At 61.7% G+C, this 17,861-nt stretch overlaps 3 protein-coding genes across 3 annotated transcripts; 2 read left to right on the forward strand and 1 right to left on the reverse strand.

Moving 5' to 3' along the window:
- The first annotated feature begins 3,041 nt into the window (after positions 1–3,041).
- KCNE2 (potassium voltage-gated channel subfamily E regulatory subunit 2) lies at positions 3,042–3,730 on the forward strand. The gene has a single exon (XM_028503974.2). The coding sequence runs from the start codon at positions 3,086–3,088 to the stop codon at positions 3,455–3,457; it is 372 nt and encodes a 123-aa protein (XP_028359775.1). The 5' UTR covers positions 3,042–3,085; the 3' UTR covers positions 3,458–3,730.
- Positions 3,731–7,534: 3,804 nt separating this feature from the next.
- Positions 7,535–12,785, forward strand: SMIM11A (small integral membrane protein 11A). Its single transcript, XM_028503976.2, has 5 exons — positions 7,535–7,803; positions 10,469–10,553; positions 10,786–10,893; positions 11,875–12,053; positions 12,601–12,785. The coding sequence occupies exons 3-4, from the start codon at positions 10,882–10,884 to the stop codon at positions 12,037–12,039; spliced, it is 177 nt and encodes a 58-aa protein (XP_028359777.1). The 5' UTR covers positions 7,535–7,803; positions 10,469–10,553; positions 10,786–10,881; the 3' UTR covers positions 12,040–12,053; positions 12,601–12,785.
- A 2,774-nt stretch (positions 12,786–15,559) lies between these two features.
- FAM243A (family with sequence similarity 243 member A) lies at positions 15,560–16,675 on the reverse strand. Its single transcript, XM_028503910.2, has one exon. The coding sequence runs from the start codon at positions 16,673–16,675 to the stop codon at positions 15,917–15,919; it is 759 nt and encodes a 252-aa protein (XP_028359711.1). The 3' UTR covers positions 15,560–15,916.
- Positions 16,676–17,861: the final 1,186 nt, after the last annotated feature.

The raw sequence follows: 17,861 nt of genomic DNA on the forward strand, positions 1-17,861 counted from the left end.
CGCTCCCCCCAAGCTCACTGGAAGGGCCCCGTCCGTTCCCACTGCTTTTAAACTGGAGCTCACTGTCCTGGGGACCTCGTGCAGCGTCACCGCGGCATCTGTCCTCCGTTCGCAGTTCTCCCGGGGCCCTGCAGGGACAGGCACCGGCAGCTGAGCACCCGCCAGGACGCGTCGCAAGTGGCGGGAAGCAGCTGGGTGGCTTTGGTGAGAACGTTCGCAGGATTGTGGTGGCAGCGAGGGTGGCCTGTCCTGTTGTCCTTTCCTGCGACACTGGGGCCTTGACGCCCATCCCCCCCTCAAGGAACCCCTCCACTGACAGACCCCGGCAGGAGACCTCTGGGGGGCTCGGTGGGCACAGGAGCCCCAGCCCCTCAGGACTTCGCCAGGCCGCCCGCTCTCCGGGGAACCAGACACGAGGCGGGTCCTCGCGTGGCCCGGTGCCTGCTGCTGTCCCTTCAGAGACGTGCTGTCCAACTAGCAAAACACCCGGAGTGACTCCAGCCTCCTCGGCCCCTCGGAAAGGACACGCAGCCCCTCCTGTCCCCAGTGGCTCAGTCTGGACCCCCCACACTCACCCTCACCCCCGGGTGGGGGTGTCTTCTTACCCACCAGCAGCCCCGTGGTTTGTAATCGTAGCCCTCGGCGCTTTCCCAGCCGCCTCTGCCCGCAGCCCAGTGCTCGCCCTGGCCCTGGGAACAGGAGGGATTCTGTCCGGCGGGTGCAGCAGGGGCTCCACACGCTGCGGAAGGACAGGTGTCTTCACGGCAGAGGCCGTGGGGGAGGGCTGGGGCAGAGGGACGGAGGGGGGCGGAGGGCGAGGACACGGGAGGGGGCGGCCCCCCGCCCCATCTTCAGGGGACAGGCCTGGCGTGGCGCGGGGGCTGGGCGCGGGGTCTTTGGAAGATGAGACTGGTGCGAACTCCCCCCAGGTGGGCAGATCTTGTCTCTTCGAGGGCGAAGGAGCCGGTGGAGGGTCCTGAGTGGGACGGAGGCCACCTGGCCGCACTCCGTCACGGTGAAGCGTGTTATCTGAGGGGGAAGGCGCGTCTCTGCCACTCGGCTCGGGAATGTGCTTGGTGCGTGCCGTGGGGCAAACGTGTCTGTGTGTCCGGTTCCTTTTCGGCCCGCCTGGCTTTGGGGGGGGCGATGGGGCGGGATCCGAGAGCTCCCTGAGTGATGGAGCCCAGAACGTCACCTTAGTCACGCTGCTTCCCCACGAGGGAGGTGTAGGGAAGGCACGTTTATTTAGGGAGAAAGTCCTGCAGTGCCTCTGAGCCCCTTGTCCGGGGGGCGGCGGGGACCGGAGGTCCGAAGCACCCCTTCCCGCGGGAGGAAGGGAAAGGCACCCGCTGGGAGTGGAGGTGCTGCTCCCCCAGGGCCCGGGCACCCCCCTGTGCGGACAGTCGTCGGGGCTCTCCCCCACGGGAGGACTGCAGGCCCACGGGCTCCTGCCTGCCCACCCTCCTGTGCCCGTTCCGCCTGCCTGCTCCGTCCGTGCGCCTGTCCAGCCCCATTCTCTGGGCTCCGGGTCCTGCTGGTCCTGCCCGTCACCACCGTGCACACCCTGGGTCATTGTGGCTAGGCATGCACCACCACACCGAGCATGCACGCACGGACCGCCCCCCCCCCCCCCCCCCGCATCCGTCCTTGCTGCCCGGCCAGTGCCCTCGATCCGTTCGTCCAGCATCCACTGCGGGCCGATGGGGGGCCAGGCTCTGTGCCGGCCCCTCTCGGGACCCCAGGTGACGCAACCCCTGTCCCTTGGAGAGGACGGGGGAGAGGCAACGACGAGACCACAGAGCGATGGTCACAGGCACGCACCGGCGATATGCACACGTGGTGGCCACAGACCGAGAAGGGTGCTCCTGGGAGAAATAAGAAGATGCTTGGAGAAAAGATGGGGGAGGGGTCTGACCGAGAGCGGGGGCCCAGTGACAGCTGGGCTGGGACGGGCCTGGGCGCAGGGGAGGTGGCCGGGGAAGAGCAGGGCCTGGTGGGGGGGTGGTCCAGCTCCAGGGAACAGGATGCACCGACGTCACGCAGCAGGAGAATGGTGTTGACGGATGGGGGGTGGGGGGGCAAGGCCGGTGTGGCCAGACGGAGGGCAGGGAGGGCGGGGGACCCGGAGAGGGGCCCAGGGACCCTGACGGGGCTGGGGTCTGGGGAACAACAGGAGAGCGCTGGGTTGTTTTTAAATCCAGGGAACAATGTGGTGCCGTTTCCCTCTTTAAAAGAGCACATGGCCTGCAGGGCGGGGCAGAGGGGCCGGGTGACCCCAGGAGGGGGTTCCGGGGAGTCCGGTGTGGCATCGCGCAGTGTGGCATCACCTGGGGAGAGATGCTGGTGGCTGGACAGGGACGGGGAGGGCGGCGAGGAGAGCCGGTGGGTCAGGGTGTGGCCCTGTGTCTCTCACCTGAGACACTCTTCCACACCTGGGCGCACCTGGCTGTCTCTCGGGTGGACTGGGAACAGCCTGGCCTCAGCACAGAGTGTGACCCGAACCCCAAAGGCCGCCCGTGACCCTTTGCAAGCTTCCGCCCCACAGCCCTCGGAAGTCACAGAATGTGCCCGAGCCGCTGCTCTGGGCGGCTGGTGTTGGCCGCGTGCCTGTCGCACGAACAAGGCGTCTCGCTGACCTGTGAGGTCACCGATTGCTCTGAAAACAAAGTCACGCCAGGTTATCAGAGAAAACTTGAAACACAAGGAAGGCGTAAACAAGAAAAAAATTCTTTAAGCATATTGCCCACTATGAACATTTTGAACTATTTATTTCCGGCCTTTTTCCCACTTTCACAGGCCCACAGACATTTATTTACACCTGTAAATTGGGGTCGTACTATGTGTGGTTTCATGTCCTTTACTGAACTTCGGTCAGATGTCACGTGTGCAAAAAGGCACACGACAAGCTTAAAGCATGAAAAGCTGCGAACTCCATCCATCACCGGCCAGGCTGAGAAGAAATAACTCTTTCTCTCTCGCATGCCCCTCCCGCATCCCTTAATGTAGGCGCACGTGGAAAGGACCCCTCCTTAAAAACCGGCTTCACCTGTCCTCCTCTCTCTTTACCCTGCGGCAGGCAGGAAGCATGGCCACCGCGTCCAACCTGACGCGGGCGCTGGAGGACGCCTTCAGGAGGATCTTCGTCACGTACATGGACAGCTGGCGCAGGAACATGACGGCCAAGCAGGACGCCGTTCAGGCCAAGGTGGAGGGGGAGAACTTCTACTACGTCATCTTGTACCTCCTGGTGATGATCGGCATGTTCTCCTTCATCGTCGTGGCCATCCTGGTGAGCACGGTCAAGTCCAAGCGGCGGGAGCACTCCAACGACCCCTACCACCAGTACATCGTGGACGACTGGCAGGCCAAGTACAAGAGCCAGGCCACGCACCTGGAGGAGGCCAGGGCCGCCGTCCACGAGAACCCGGGCGCGGTGGGGTTCCAGATATCCCCGTGACGGGCGAGGAAGCCGACCTCCGACACCCAGACGCGGGGACACGCTCGTGCCACGCCGCCCGTCCACACGGCCACCGCCCGGCCGACGCGACTTCCTCGCCCTCTGCTGGGACTTGTCCTGCGTGTCACGTGGCTGGTCGCCGAAGACAGGGACACCTCTCCCTCGGGGACGGATGCTTGCTCTTTGGAGCAGGACTGGGGGCCGAAGACGTCTTTTCCGTGCCGTGGAACTGTCGTTTTAGTTGGTGTCACAGTGGTGGAAACACAGCCCAACCGGAAGCAAAGTGCCAGGGCCATGTGGGGGGCGGGGGGCGGGGGAGGGAGAGGAGTGGACGGCACCCGGGAGGTCCCTGTGATTTTGTCAGACTGTTTCACGTATAGATGCCGAGTCTGCGGTCCACAGATCGGGGGATTCATCCATTCACTTAAGAAGCAACATCTGGCATCGTCTCCTGGGCTCACCAGCCTAGACCCCATGGCACTGACAAAGTCAGGTTCGCAAACAGCATGATGACATACAGTCACAAGGTCACCACGCAGATCCACGCAAAGTGGGCCACGGAGGGATGGGGTGGGGGGCAGGCCTAACTGGGGTCTCACTGGACTCCCTTGGAGGAGCCTGGAGGAGGAACTCAACAGCGGGAGCAATGCCTGGGCAGGGGCTTCCTGGAGCCTCGGGGCCCCTGGCCCGCCCTTCCCCTCCCCCTTCTCCCCATCTGCTCAGCTCTGCGGTGAGGAGACCCTCAAGCCTTGGGGCATGAAGACAAAATTCAAAAGAAGAGCCTTTGTTCAAGGTGTGCTCCGGGGTTTATGGGTTTAGAGCTGGACACCTGTCCCCTCGCTGCTCCCCTCCCAGATTCCTGGGGTAAGACGTCCTTGAGACAAATTAAAACTGGCCTCGGCCGGAGTTGGCAGCCGTGTTGACCTACGTCGCAGTCTGGAAGCTGCTGTGCCGTCCGGACCACCAGGCCACCGTCCAGAGAGGAGGGACTGAGACACAGTGTGCTGACGACCACCCTCGCCCCAGTGTCAGAGACCACCAGGGGCCGCCTACCCCCCCTGTGCCCAGAGCCAATAAAACCCTCCACCCAGCCCTGCCCCCGCCCCCCTCACTCCGAGTCTGCCCACACTCTCCTTCCCGAGTGTGTGCTGTCACTTTAATAACCTACTGTGCTCCACTGAGTCTGTCTCGCCCTTGAATACTTTTTTGCATGTTGACAAGAACCTGGACACTGTCACTGGGGTGAGGCCTCCCCTGCGTCCCCGTGAGCACTCCAGCATCACCACCAGGAGCACTGGATACAGTGTCAGGAGAAGCCATTCATATCCCGAGGGCAGATGTGGCCGGAGCGGCTTCTTCCCTCGGATCAGGAACCCAGGAATGCCGTGCACACAGAACATCCATCCCAGGGTGCCCACAGCAGCGACTCAGGCTACGGAACCCAGGCCGTGGTTCTGGACCCAGACAGGGAAGCGAGGTTTCCAGCAGGTGACGGACATGCACTCCTTTGACAAACTCTGGCCAGGCGCCTCTGGGCCCTCTTGCCACATTGAGAAACTTGAACAGCAGAGCCTCTGGCTGCTCAGTGCTGCACCCCTAAGAGGACCCCAGCCCCCTTCAAAGTGCTTGCTGCATCCCTAAGAGGACCCCAGCCCCCTTCAAAGTGCCAGCGGGAGAAAGGCAACCTGCCAGCTTGGTCCGGCCAGCCCCTGGTGAGAGGCACACCAGCCTGCCCCCACTTCCCCTGTAAAGGAGCTTGCTCCAGGAAGCTTGCAATGATAAATCCTTTGTCTCCACCTTTGAGATGCGCTGCCCAGAACTGTCGTGTCTCTTCGAAATGCCAACAACCTTCGAGGAGGTGGACTCTCCCTGCTGGTGGGTCACCTCCCTCTGACCTGGCGTCACGGCCTCTCCTCATCAAGACAGAAGCGGTTCTTGCCCCTTATGCTCTCCCAACTGGGGACCCTGGCCACAGTGCAAAGTCCCCAGTAGGGGGAGCATGAGAGGCAACCACACACTGATGGTTCTCTCCCTTTTCACCCTCTCTTCCCCTCTCTCTAAAAATAAGTAAATAAATGAAATCTTAAAGAAAAGTGTTAAAAAAAAAAAAAAGGAGCGGCTCCCCTCCAGATACCGCCTATCAACAAACTCCACTCCGATGGACCCACTTCTTGCTTTTTGTGAGTTCCAACTTCCTTAATCCTGCTCAAGTGCCCCCCGCTCTGTCCCCCTTTGAAACGCCACCCAGTTGCCCCTGCCCACCAAAGCCCAGTCTAGTCCACGCGGGGCCCTCCTCCCTGTGGTCCGAGTTACGGAATAAAGTATATCCTTAATGCCTGCATGAGGGTCTGGCTTTGTTTATCTTTGATGCATGAAACAAAGTGGGGGGCAGGGAATCTACTTTTTTTAAAATAGTATTTGTAAACTCAATCTTTTTTTTAAAGATTATTTATTTATTTATTTTTAGAGAGGGAAGGGAGGGAGAAAGAGAGAGAGAGAGAGAGAAACATCAATGTGCAGTTGCTGAGGGTCATGTACCCTGACTGGGAATCGAACCTGTGATGCTTTGGTTCACACCCCGAGCTCAGTCCACTGAGCTACGCCAGCCAGGGCGGGAATCTACTTTTTAAAAAAAATAAGTACATTTCATTGTCATGGAGAGTGTGTGTTCCCAACACAGAGTAGATGGCTATCACCCGACTTTGGGGAGATGGGAGAAGTTCGGGGAACCCTTACAAGAATGCTGGGTGTCTGGCTGTGGGGACCACCTGCCCTGCTTTGCCCCTCTGGCCTCAGTCCCCACCACGCCCAGGCTGGCCAATTTCCAGGCTTCCGAAACTAAACATGCCGGTTCACTCAAGTGGCTTTTCTTTTCCACCCAGTTTGCTCCTAGAGTTCCCTCTGCTTGATCTGCAGGCTCTGGAAGACCCTTGTCCCACTTACTCCAGAGGGGTCAGAAGCAGTTTGGTAAGGAAGCTGGTTGCCCTGACAAAGCTGGATCCTCGCTGGCTGTAAATCCTGGACAAGTTACCTTAATCTCCCCATGTCTACTTTTTTCCGTCTGTGAAATGGTGGTGACTGTGCTATGTCCTTTGTACGCTTGTTATTAGATACGAGCCTCAAAGTGATTAGAGCTGAGCAGTTTTGTTGCTGTCTCCATACCCTTCCTTAGGCACTCCTAACGTTTGCACCTCATCACCATGCACACAGTCCTGGTGGACCTGCAGTCCAACTGCCTGGTTTTCCATGGGTGTCAGACTCATTTTCACCTGGGGCCACATCAGCCTCCTGGTTGCCTTCAAAGGGCCGAGTGTAATTTTGGGACTGTGTAAATGTAACTATTTAACTAGGGGCAAGGAGCTCCGTGCTGCCTCAGGGTAGAAACAAGGTGCCCCAAGATTGGGTAAAACAAGGCGGAGGGCCGGATTCCGCCCGCATGGTGCCTGCCCCCTGTGCTCTAGACGCTGACACTGCTTCTCTACACGTGCGTGCCCCAGTCTCTCTCCCCGTGCATCAGTGTCCAGCCACGGAAGGAAGAGCTGGGTTCGGGCCTTCCCTCCGTCACCCAGGTGTCCGGGTTGGGGCGCGCTCGCACGGGCCAGGACTCAGTGTGCTCCGGCTCTGCACGCGAGAATCTGGGAACCCGACATGGGGAGTGGGGGGAAACCCACCACCACCGTCCCAAAGGAAATTGAGTGCATTGCTGCTAAACTTGGAAACTACCGGGGGACCCCAGGGTCCTTCGTCGCCCACTGTAGCGAGGAGCACACAGGGAATGAGGCACCACTGGGGGCAGAAGGGACCCGCGACGCCCTGCTCCGCGGCCACCGCCCTTAGCGTCAGCTAAGTTTTGAAGGAGAGCAGGCCACAGGCCAGCGACGCCGAGCCTGTGGTGGGCCTACTGCGCCGGCGCGAGTAGTGCTCCGCCCACGCACCTGGCGGCTGGGGCCGCTGCGCCGGCGCGCGGAGCGGTGCATTTCGGGACATGTAGTTTTCCTGCCGCGCTGCGGGATCCCTGCTTGGCCTCCCCACGGGGCACACAGCTTCTGCGGCTCGGAGCGTAAGTGGGTGACGCCTGAGTCAGCGGGTTCTGTCCCGAATCCCGAGGGCTCTGGGGGGCGCTGGGGTGTCCGGCGGCCGACCTTGCGTTCGCACCTTCTCTGGAAGGCCCGCCAGTCGGCCCCCGGCCGCGCGGCGCCGGCTCCCGGGTAGGAACTGGGGGGTGATGGCATCCAAGGACCCCAGCCGCCTGCCTACCTGGCAGGGCCCTCCGGCGCCGCGTAGTCCGCCGACCCGGGCTGGGGGCGGTGTCTTTAGGCTGGCGCGCCGCCCGGGAGGGGCCCGTAGTGGGTGCTGGCCAGAGGCTGAAGGGTTTGGGGGGCGGGCGAATGCTCTGGGCGCCCTGTTCCGTGGAAGGGTGGGGGAAGCAGTGGCCGCCTGTGGTCCTCATCCTCGGATATGGGCGGGGCAGGTGTTGCTCCCCACATGTCGGGCACGAGAGGACCGTGGCCGGATTATAGAGCATGCCAGGTTGTTTCAGCCATAACCTGGCGACAGGCCCTCTGAGACCCAGCCCCCTGGCGCGGAGAACCCGGGCTGGCCCAGGGGTGGGGCTCCGAGGTCCATCAAGGGATGCCCAAGGGGTCCACCTGGGACCCCCTCCTCCCCGCACCTACTTCAGGTGATTGGGTGAGAGTTTGGTGGAAAGGGCAGAGATGGGACCGAGAACAGCTTCGGAAAGCTCGGACTGAGGTCGCAGCCTGATGAATGCCTTGCAGGAGTTGAGACGCCGGGAGGGAGAGACGCTCTTGAATCGCTAAGTGCGCCTGGAAGGGAAAGTCGATGACGGGTCCTATGTGGTCCGTGTTGCTTTATCAGCAAATGGCTCTTCTGTTTTTTTGAGAAATCTGGCAAAGAAAAATATCGGGATTTTTTTGCAGGAAAGGAAATAGAGCTATTTCTATCTAAGCCATTATTTTCTAGTATTCATCTAAGAGTGAATTGTTCCAGGGGAAGCTGAAAATTTCCTGCCCTCTGGTTGATTTTGTGCCTCAGAACTGCCCCCGGTTGTTGGCCTCGTGGTTCCCCCTCAGACACCAACTGCCTCCCACTTCTAATTTCGCAGGAGGTGTGTCCAAGGCAGGGGGCAGACAGCCTGCTGCTATTTTTAGCTCTCTGGGCTCTCATCAGCCTAAGTCCTGCCGGCAGCTGCAGACCAGTGGCAGAGCTGGAGCCTGTAACCGGGGAGCCAGGGAGCCTATAATTGGAGGCGTGGTGAGAGGGCGCCTCACTGATCCACCCTCTGGTCCCCCCCCCACCAGGCCCCTTCCACTGTCTGCAGGTTGACGTTCAATGTCTCCTTCCCAAGGAGCTTGAACTTGATGGCTCCAGGGATGCAGGCCGGGCAGCCGCCGGTGTGTTGTTGCAGTCCGAGTCTGGGATACCCGAGAGGGTGGAGACTTCCAAACTCCAGAGCTGCGAAAGCGTTCTCCAGAGTCTGATTTTAAAAAGGAGGGTGCTCGGGGGCACAGAGGTTTAGGACGCTTTAGGCACACGTCCTGCCCTGGGTGCCACCAAGACTTGGGTCCAGATGCCCATTCTCCTAGCCCTCCAGCTCCGTGCGCCCTGCCTGCTGTCCTCAGTGGCTGCCTCTTGCCCTGGAGGCCACCTGTTATTTGTTCGGCTCGGCCAGTAGTGGAAGGAAGGAGATGCGTCTGTCGCAACTGTGAGGGTTGCTCTTTATTCGGTCCTTTCCACGCATGTGCTGAGCGTGAGCTTAGTGTGCACTGTCCTGTCTCGGGGGAGACGTCACAGGTGAGGGAGCGGAGGCGCACGAGAGGCCACGTGACTTGTGCAGCGTCACCCCACTCGTCACCGTAGTACCGCAGACCCTCCCACAAGGTTGTTCTGCTCGTGTTTTCTCATTGTAACCTTGATGAGATGTTGTAGGAACCTAATTCTTACTTGTATCATCGAGCCTCTTGTCAAACTGGTCTCATTGTATGTTGCTTCGCTTCACGTGGCAGAACCCATAGACCGTGTTCCGTGAGGACCAACCGTACGTGTCGGCCGGAGGGCCAGACCCCTGGGCGTCCTTTCCCATGTATTTCCTCCTGTGAGTGTTTTGGACTTGTGTGTTGTCCTTGACCTTGGGAATCAATGTCTTCCATCAGTTCCTTAGGTATGTAGGGAGAAACAGCTGAACTCTCCTACTCTGTTTGTACGCAACTCAATTAAAGGGGGTGTAAAAATAAACTTCACACGACCGTAACCATTTTATTTTAATACACACCCCGGCTAATCCCCGGGACTCTGAGAGGTCAGGCAAAGTGGAAATTATAGCAGCAGGTCACATAACACGCTCGTTTGGGGCGTGTTCCCTCGGGTCAGACTCTGCTGCCCCCTAGAGGCCGACAGGAAGGAGAGGCGTGCCGGGCCCTCACATCACACAGATCTGGGGCCGTGGACTCCTACCGTGAGCTTATCTGACCTTGAGGAAGTCACAGGGAAAACTTGACTATCTTGTGCCAGCTGCCAGCTTGTTTTCAAGATACCGCGACCTTGAGTAGATGAGGCATGAACTTTTTCTATGGAGATGCTTTCGTCAGGGAAAGTGATTTTGAGACATTGTCCCTGAAGTTCACCTTACTCGTGCCATCCTGAAGGCCTGCGTGACTTCCTGCCGCTTTTCCGAGTTTGAACTGCGAGCGCATGAAAGAAGACCCCCTCACCACCGGCATCAGGACAGGACTAGGGGCTGTGGGCAGGGCCGAGTCCCGGTCCCACTGCGGGGAGCCCTGGCCGTGTCACCAGGCTACCTGTGCCGGGTCTCTGCCGCGGACGGAGACTGGGCCGTCCCCCGGGGGGCTGGAGTGCAGACTGAGCTCCTCTGTGCCCCGGCGGCTGCGCGCCCTGGAGCGAGGCTCTGCTTGCCGCGTTGGAGTCTCCACGCTTCAGGAGTGGGGGCCCTGAGCCCCCCGTCTAGCTGACCCCCCGTGTCTTCATTCACAGATGGACCGAGGCCCCGCCGAGAGGGAAGCCACCCACCAGAGCACGTAGAGTCCTCGTCCAGAGCGGCAGCCTCCCGAGTCTTGGGGTGCGTGGCACAGCCTAAAGACAGTGACAGGCGCGGCCCCAGAGCGAGTCCTGTGCTCCGGCAGTGTCCCTGCCTTGTCCCATTCGTCCCCCGATGCCCCCCACTTTTAGAGGGGATTCTAGATCGGACTCGGAGCTCGCTGTCGGCTCTTGCGCCCTCTCTCCGTGGGAGAAGGCCTCCCCAGCAGGTGCTCCTCGGAGCCCGAACTGACCTGTCTCCTCTCTCCCTCCAGACCAGCGCGGCCTGGGCCTGACCGTCCGGCTCCTGCTCCCCATGCGCCCGTCCCCCGCCCTGCAGTGACCGGGAGCGGCCTCACCGTCGGTCCGGCATGAACTGGAAGGTGACAATAGGTTTAGACATGGATGGCTCGGGTTCGCTCTTTCTCCTGATTGTAAGAATTCAGAGTAAGAAAAAGCAGACTCAGGAAGGAAGCATAACAATAGCTAATGTTTTACTTTACAAACCCATTGGGGTGAGGCCCGCCGGGTCCGTGAGCGCGAGGGTGACCCCACAGGAGCACCCCCCACCTTGTCTGGGAAGACTCCGCGGCCACACCACAAGCCCCCGGTTACCGGTCACGTCCTGCTAGTCCTGTCTGCCCGGCTAGTGCAGGGTTTGCCTGCGTGCTGCTGTTCCCCCTGGAAGTTCATAGTCAGGCCCCCTGGTGGGTGCAGAGAGTGAGCGCGCAGGCCCCCGGCCACTCCCCAGACTTCGCCGCAGCCGGAGCCCCCCACGTCCCTTCCTCAGGGAGTGCCGGGGACAGTGACTAGGTGTCTGGTCCAGGTTCGAGTTCTGTCGCATTGTTTTTGCATTTGTTTTACCTTCGGTGCCAGCGCCACTGCGCGGCGGGAGCCGGAGGAGGTTGCGGGGTGTGCGGTGAAGCACAGAGTCCAGAAGGCAGGTCCGGCCCAGCCTCCCTTCAAAGGCGAAGAGGCAGAGCTGGGACCGGTCAGGTGGCGCCGCGGGCCGTCCACTCTGTCGGCGGCAGAGCACAGCTGTGTCCTGGGTCCCCTGGCCGTGGCTCCTTCTGCTGGACCGTGCCACTGCCTGGAAGCAAGGGCCTGGGGGATTGGCCAAGTGCACAGTCAGACTGCGAGGAGTCGGGGTTATTAGGTTTGCCGTCCGCCGGTGGGCCTCCCGTGGAGCCTGGAGCCAGGGGACGGGAGGGCGGAGCTGAAACTAGACCGTCAGCGACTCGGGACAGGGACCTCGCCTGTCCTCGCCCAGCGCGGGCTGCGCCGTGGGCTGCGCCGTGGGCTGTGCTGTGGGCACACGGGGCGTGCTGCACGGAGACCGCCCAGACGGCCCCTTTCCCCCTCAGGTTCTGGAGCACGTGCCCCTGCTGCTGTACATCTTGGCGGCCAAGACGCTGATCCTCTGCCTGGCGTTTGCCGGGGCCAAGATGTACCAAAGGAAGCGGCTGGAAGCCAAGCGGCAGCAGCTGCAGGCGGAGAAGAGGAAGCAGGCGGAGAAGAAGGACGACTGAGGGGAAGCCTGCAGGTACCGGCTTCGCAAGTGCGGGGCGCACGGGGCTCGGGCGGCGGGTCAGCGAGTTCCATCCCTCGGGGCTGAGGCCGGTCCTGACCCCCAGCCCTGCCCGCCCGGGAGCCCAGCCTGCAGGGCCCTCCCTCGTCCAGGGCAGGGGCGCTGGGTGGGGGGCGGGCAGGCCCGGGAGAGTTTCAGGGGCACTGCAGGCCTTCCCAGGGGAGCGCACCCACTAGAAGCACCTGTGGTTGTACCTGACACTGCAGCTGAGGCTGGGGGACGGGGTGGGGGGGTCCCCGTGTGAAACCCCTGCCGTGGACGGGACCAGGAAGACCCTGCCCCCCCTCTCTAGGGTGAGACCTGACTTCCAGGTACGGCATCGATGTCCCTTGGGGTGCACCCTCGTCTTCGCCACGCTGCGCCCCTGCGGCAGACGCCCACGCCCCTCGTGCAGTGTTTGCTCGGGGGTCCCTTGGCATCCGCGTCCTGCTGAGAAGCTCGCTTGCGCTGCCTCCTCGGCCACCCGCCTGCCCCCCACTCACCGCCGGGTCTCGTTCCCCAGGCTCTGCACGTGACCTTCCGGCTCCGGACTCCAGCCGAGGGGGAGGAGGAGAGATGCCTGGCTGCCCAGTGACATATCAGAAGACGAACCTCCAGCCTTCAGCTTTAACTCAAAAGGACGTGAACTGTTGCGTGCTTTTAAAAGAACCATGTTTTCTTGGGTAAAATAAAACACCTTTGTAACAAGCGTGCCTCTGCTCCTTGGAACGGGCCGTGGTGGAGTGTGCGTGTGTCTGCTTTTGTGTCACACGCTCGGGTGTGCACACCCGGAGCTGTGAGAGCGGAGGCTTCTGTCCGCCCACACGCAGGGGCCGGGCTGCAGACGTGGGCGGTGGGGCGGGGCTGGGGGCGGGGTTTGGCACGTGGCCTCAGGGACCCCTGCGTGTTTCCTTGTCTGTAAAACGGGGGGGACAGAGACCCCACCCGGTGGGGTCGTCCCGGGCATTCAACGAGCCGCTGGTCGGTAGAGGCCGTGTGAACACGACTGTACCCGTGAGCCTGGATTTGAACCGCGGCCCCTCCGCCCTGGAGCAAGCTCCAGAATCTTCCTGGGCCTCAGTTTACCCCCCTGAGAAATGGGGATGGCCGTAGCGCCTGCGTCACAGACTGTGGGGACGGTCAGACGCATGAAGCAGGTGTGGCTGTCCGTGCCGCTGATCACAGACCCGGGCAGGTGTGCAGCCCAGGTGATGCTGGGCAGGGCGCACACCCAGCGGACCTGGCCCTCGCCACGGGGGCCCAAGTCACCGGGGAGGCTGGAGTCTTACCACCACCCTGAAGGAATTTAAGTTCTGGAACATGCGAGGGGGACCCTCCAAAGCGGAATTTACTTATAAAAAATTGTGTGTTTATTCTTACAGGTTTAAACTGTAGTCACCTTCAAAGTACTTTCCATGTGATGGGATGCACCTGTCTAAATGGTTTTTTTCCCACAGCTCTAAACAGTGTAACAGTGTCTGGACTCATTGATTTGTCTGCCTCTTAGTGCTCCTGCTGTTTCTGTTTTTTTGTTTTAGCTCTTGCACATCAGAAAACATTTCCCTTTCAAGACTTTTTCATTCCGAGAAACAAACAAAGTCACCCAGGTCGAGATCGGGTGAACAGGGAGGGTGGGGCCTGGGGGTCATGCCAAGTTTGGTCAGAAACTGCTGAACGCTCAGTGCGGTGCGGGCAGGTGTGCTCCTAATCACCCCTCAGGAAACAGGCAGATGAGTCTTCAAAAAAAAATTCGCTGAAGCCAAACACAGCCTCTCACAACAACGCCAGCTGGTACCCAGATACAGATAATCTAGAGGGTGCCTAAAACACTCCCCCAGCGGGGAAGCCAGTACCACAAGGGGCCCGCCCTCTAGAGGATAATCCCGGGGTTTATTTGGGGTGCCCCTCCTTCATGAAACAGGTCATGGAAAGACCACACAGACACACCGCAACAGGTCCTGTTCGCAGGGGTCCCTGCCGGTGGGCCGTGCAGCTGGGGTCGGCTGTGTAATGGTCCCCAGAGATCCTAATCCCCGAAACCTGGGAGTGTGACCTCGTCTGGACAGAGAATCTCTGCAGGTGTGATGAAGGATTTGGGGGTGATTCTGGGTTATCGGGGTGGGGTGGGGCTAAGTGCAATCAACAGGTGCCCTCACGGGACAGAGGCAGAGGGAGATTGACACAGAGGAGGAGGCAGGGGTGTGGCCAAGGAGCCAGAGGCGGGAGAGATGCTGATTCGGGGGACCTGACCTTGGGCTTCAGGCCCCGGAGCTGGGGGAGAGAGAGTTTCCGCCGTTCAGGCCACCGGGAGTGCGGCCCTTGGTCCCCGTGGCCCCGGGAAACTGGCAGCGCTGCTGGCTGTCCGGTGGGGTGGGCAGCCGTCGAAGGCACCCGGCTCCCTGGTTCAGGGACCGGCTCTGCAGGTGTGCTCCCGCCCCAGGTAAATGCAAACAACAAAATGCTTTAGAAGCCCACCACGTCGCTGCTGAATAGCACGGATATGCGTCTTCACCAGACACAGTATTTCTTTCTTTTTAAAAAAAATTTTAAAATTTTATTTTAATTGTTGTTGCAGTACAATTTTCTTTTACTCCCATCCCAGCCCACCCACCCAGCCCTCCCCACTTCCCTCCCATTTCCACCCTCCCCCTAGCTTTTGTCCATGTGTCCTTTATACTCGTTCCTGCAAACCCTTCCCATTCTCCCCTGAAATTCCCTCCCCTCTGGTCACTCTCAGCCTGTCCTCTATTTCGGTGTCTGTGGTTATATTTTGCTTGTCTCTTTGTGTTGTTGTTTAGGTTCCTGTTGAAGGTGAGATCATGTGGTATTTGTCTTTCTGAGCTGTGCAGGGGGTCCCACAGGGAAGCAGGGCGGGGAGGCGGGCAAAGGGGCCGAGGCCCCTGGGCTTGGCTGGCAGGGACCCGCCCCCCGATCTCGTGTGTGGGGAAGTCTGTTAGGACCGGGGGGACGTTTTGGTGAGTCACGTCTGACACCTCATTACGCTGACTTCCGTGGTAAAACCGCTGCCCGAACATGTACACATGAGAGCGAACTTCACGTTTAATCGGAAGCAGGGCTTTTTCTGTAAAAGTGGAAACTGCTGCCCTGACCCTCACGACCTGCATGAGCGGCTGCCCCAAACCTGAACTGGGTGCTCCGGTCCCAGCTGGCGGGGGGCCCCAGTGCTGGAGCCCAGGATGCCAGGCTGGCTGGGGGTCTTGGAGCTGGGGTGGGACACGGGCCGGGTAGGTGGGGTCTGCAGACCCCCGCCCACACCACCCATTCACCCACCTAGTGCCCCCTGAATCAATCACTGTCTGGACGGGGTGTCACCTTCTTGGGGGCCCTCGTGCCCCCTCCACCACCTCGCCTTCAGGCAGCGGGACGGGCAGGGCCTGTCTAGCCACTGTCCGGGTCACGTCTGTGCAGATGGCCCGCTGGCTCCCTGTGGAGGACTTGGGGGCGCTGACCCCCTGCTGAATGTTAACTTTTGGGGGGACCGCACGCCTGATTCTCTTTCTGTCTGAGACCTGGATTTGCACCACACACCCTCAGTGTCGCTCACCCTGCTCCCCACCAAGCTCAAGTGTGCTGGGCGGGCCCGAACCACCCCCCTGTGGTCGCCCTCGGCATCGCCTCAGCCAGACGGAGGCCGAGACCCCTGCCGGACCAAGAAGCTTTAATGAACGGCAGCGCCCGGCCCTCGCGGCCCGCCTGGGGGTCGCTGTCGTGTCCTTGGCCGCAGCGGTCCTCGTGGGGCCCAGCGCAGGGGCGTCAGGTGGGGAAGACCACGCCCCCTAGCTCGGCCGACCGCCTGTCTCGGGGTTGGGGGGGTCCCCTTAAGAAAACTTCCCCAGGTAGTAGTTCTCCCACCTCCGCACTTTGCTGACCAGGGCCCTCCACTTGCTCGGGGTGACCCTCTCGATGCCCCTGCCGATCAGGTCACCCAGGAGGATGTACTGGTAGGAGTAGATGCCGCCGATGGACTGCAGGCAGAACTCCCGCCGGCTGTTGATGATGAACCACTTCAGCGAGGACCAGGCCGCGTCCAGGGGGCTCAGGTAGACGGACAGGGGGGGCAGGGCGAGCAGCTCGTGGCCGCAGGACCTGGCCACCTCCAGGCGGCACTCAATGCTCCTGAGCGGGATGACCGAAGGGGCGCGGGCCCTGGCCTCGGGCTCCCGGTCCTCCCTCGGCCGAGCCGCGTCCTGCTGCCGCCGCCGCTCCTTGACCACGATGGCGCACTTGCCGTAGGCCTTCCTCACCGCGTCGCAGAACTCCGGGAACAGCCCGTCGTCCCGCCGGACGCACAGCTCGTCCCTCAGGAACAGCCGGTGGCGCCAGGGCACCCAGCCCTGGACACCGCCCGCGTGCACGACGCACCAGGCGGGGCCCGGCGGCAGGCGGCCCTGGCTGGGCTCCTCCCCGGTGACCAGGCTCTCGGAGACCTCGGTCTCGCCCAGGTACACGGTGGTGAAGCCGTCGTACTGCAGGGCGCGCAGGGTCCTCAGGTACTGCAGGCACTGCTTCCGCTTGTGGCCGTCCAAGGGGCTTCTGGCGGCCAGGTGTCTGAGCAGCGGGTTGGGGAAGCGGGGCATGGCGGCGCTGCGGGCCGGTCGGGGGGAGCCTGCCCGGCCCCCGTGTTCTGGGGTTCCGGCCGGGGCGGCGAGGTCACAGAGGGCTCCCTGGCAGCCAGCCGCCCCGCAGACACACCTGGGGTGGGGAGGCGTCCTGGAACAGGTGCCAGGGTGAGCGCCCTCCAGCTTCTGTGACGTGACAGACGGGCATGAGAGGTGTCACCCGTGTGCACGGTCTCTGCCGTGGTCCCCGCCAGCGGCCTGGGACAGAGGCAGGCGGGCGGTCGAACCAGTCTGTCTGCCGGGGCTGCCGCAGCAGAGCCCCAGAGCCTGCTCCACTGAAACGGCAAGCTCCTTGTCCCCCAGCTCCGGAGGCTGGAAGTCCAGGCTCAAGGTGCAGGCTGGGCTGGTTCCTCCCGAGGCCTCGCTCCTTGGCGTGCAGGTGGCGCCTTGTCCCTGTGGCCTACAGTCTTCCCGCTGCTGTGGGCGCAGGTTCCTGTCCCAGCACCCGCTCCTGACGAGGGCGCCTGCCAGGCCCTGGAGGCAACTGGGGTGGAGTCCAGGAGCCTAAGAGGGACCCACGGAGAGGACTCGGGGCTGAGCCAGCAGCCACCCCTGCTGTGGAGGGGGGTGCCGGTGCTGGTGTTGGGGATGCGGGTGCTGGTGTTGGGGAGGCGGGTGCTGGTGCTGGTGCTGGTGTTGGGGAGGCGGGTGCTGCTGACACCATCTGCAGAGATGCCATCTGCACCCCAACCTCACCATTCAGAGGGAGGCCCAGCCGGCACAGGGGTGGCAGGGCCGGACTGAAACCTTCACTCCATGGTGGCCAGATGCCCAGAGGCCCCCCTTACCCTCCCCCCAGATGCGGCCGGCCCCTTGGAGGCTTCCTCTCCGCAGATGCGCGGCCCACCGGGGCTCGGAGGGTCCGGGAGATCAGGAGGTCTCTGTAGTCCCCTGCCACCTGCGAGGTTTCAGCGGGGGCAGGAGGGACACGGCTCCGTGACGACTCACAGGGCAGCACCTTGACCCCCTCCCAGGGCAGCAGACAGGACGTTGCCTGGCTGGAAGTGGCCCCCACTGCCCGCCTTCCCAAGGACGGCCTTCTCCATCAGACCACCTGCTTTCTGGAAAACACTTCCTTCCAGGATTCTCTGTCCTCCTTGGCCGGGGAGCTGGTGTCCCACGGCGGTACCCTGGCCGGTTCAAG

The sequence above is a fragment of the Phyllostomus discolor genome, chromosome 2, assembly GCF_004126475.2.
Source record: "Phyllostomus discolor isolate MPI-MPIP mPhyDis1 chromosome 2, mPhyDis1.pri.v3, whole genome shotgun sequence".
Taxonomy (NCBI): domain Eukaryota; kingdom Metazoa; phylum Chordata; class Mammalia; order Chiroptera; family Phyllostomidae; genus Phyllostomus; species Phyllostomus discolor.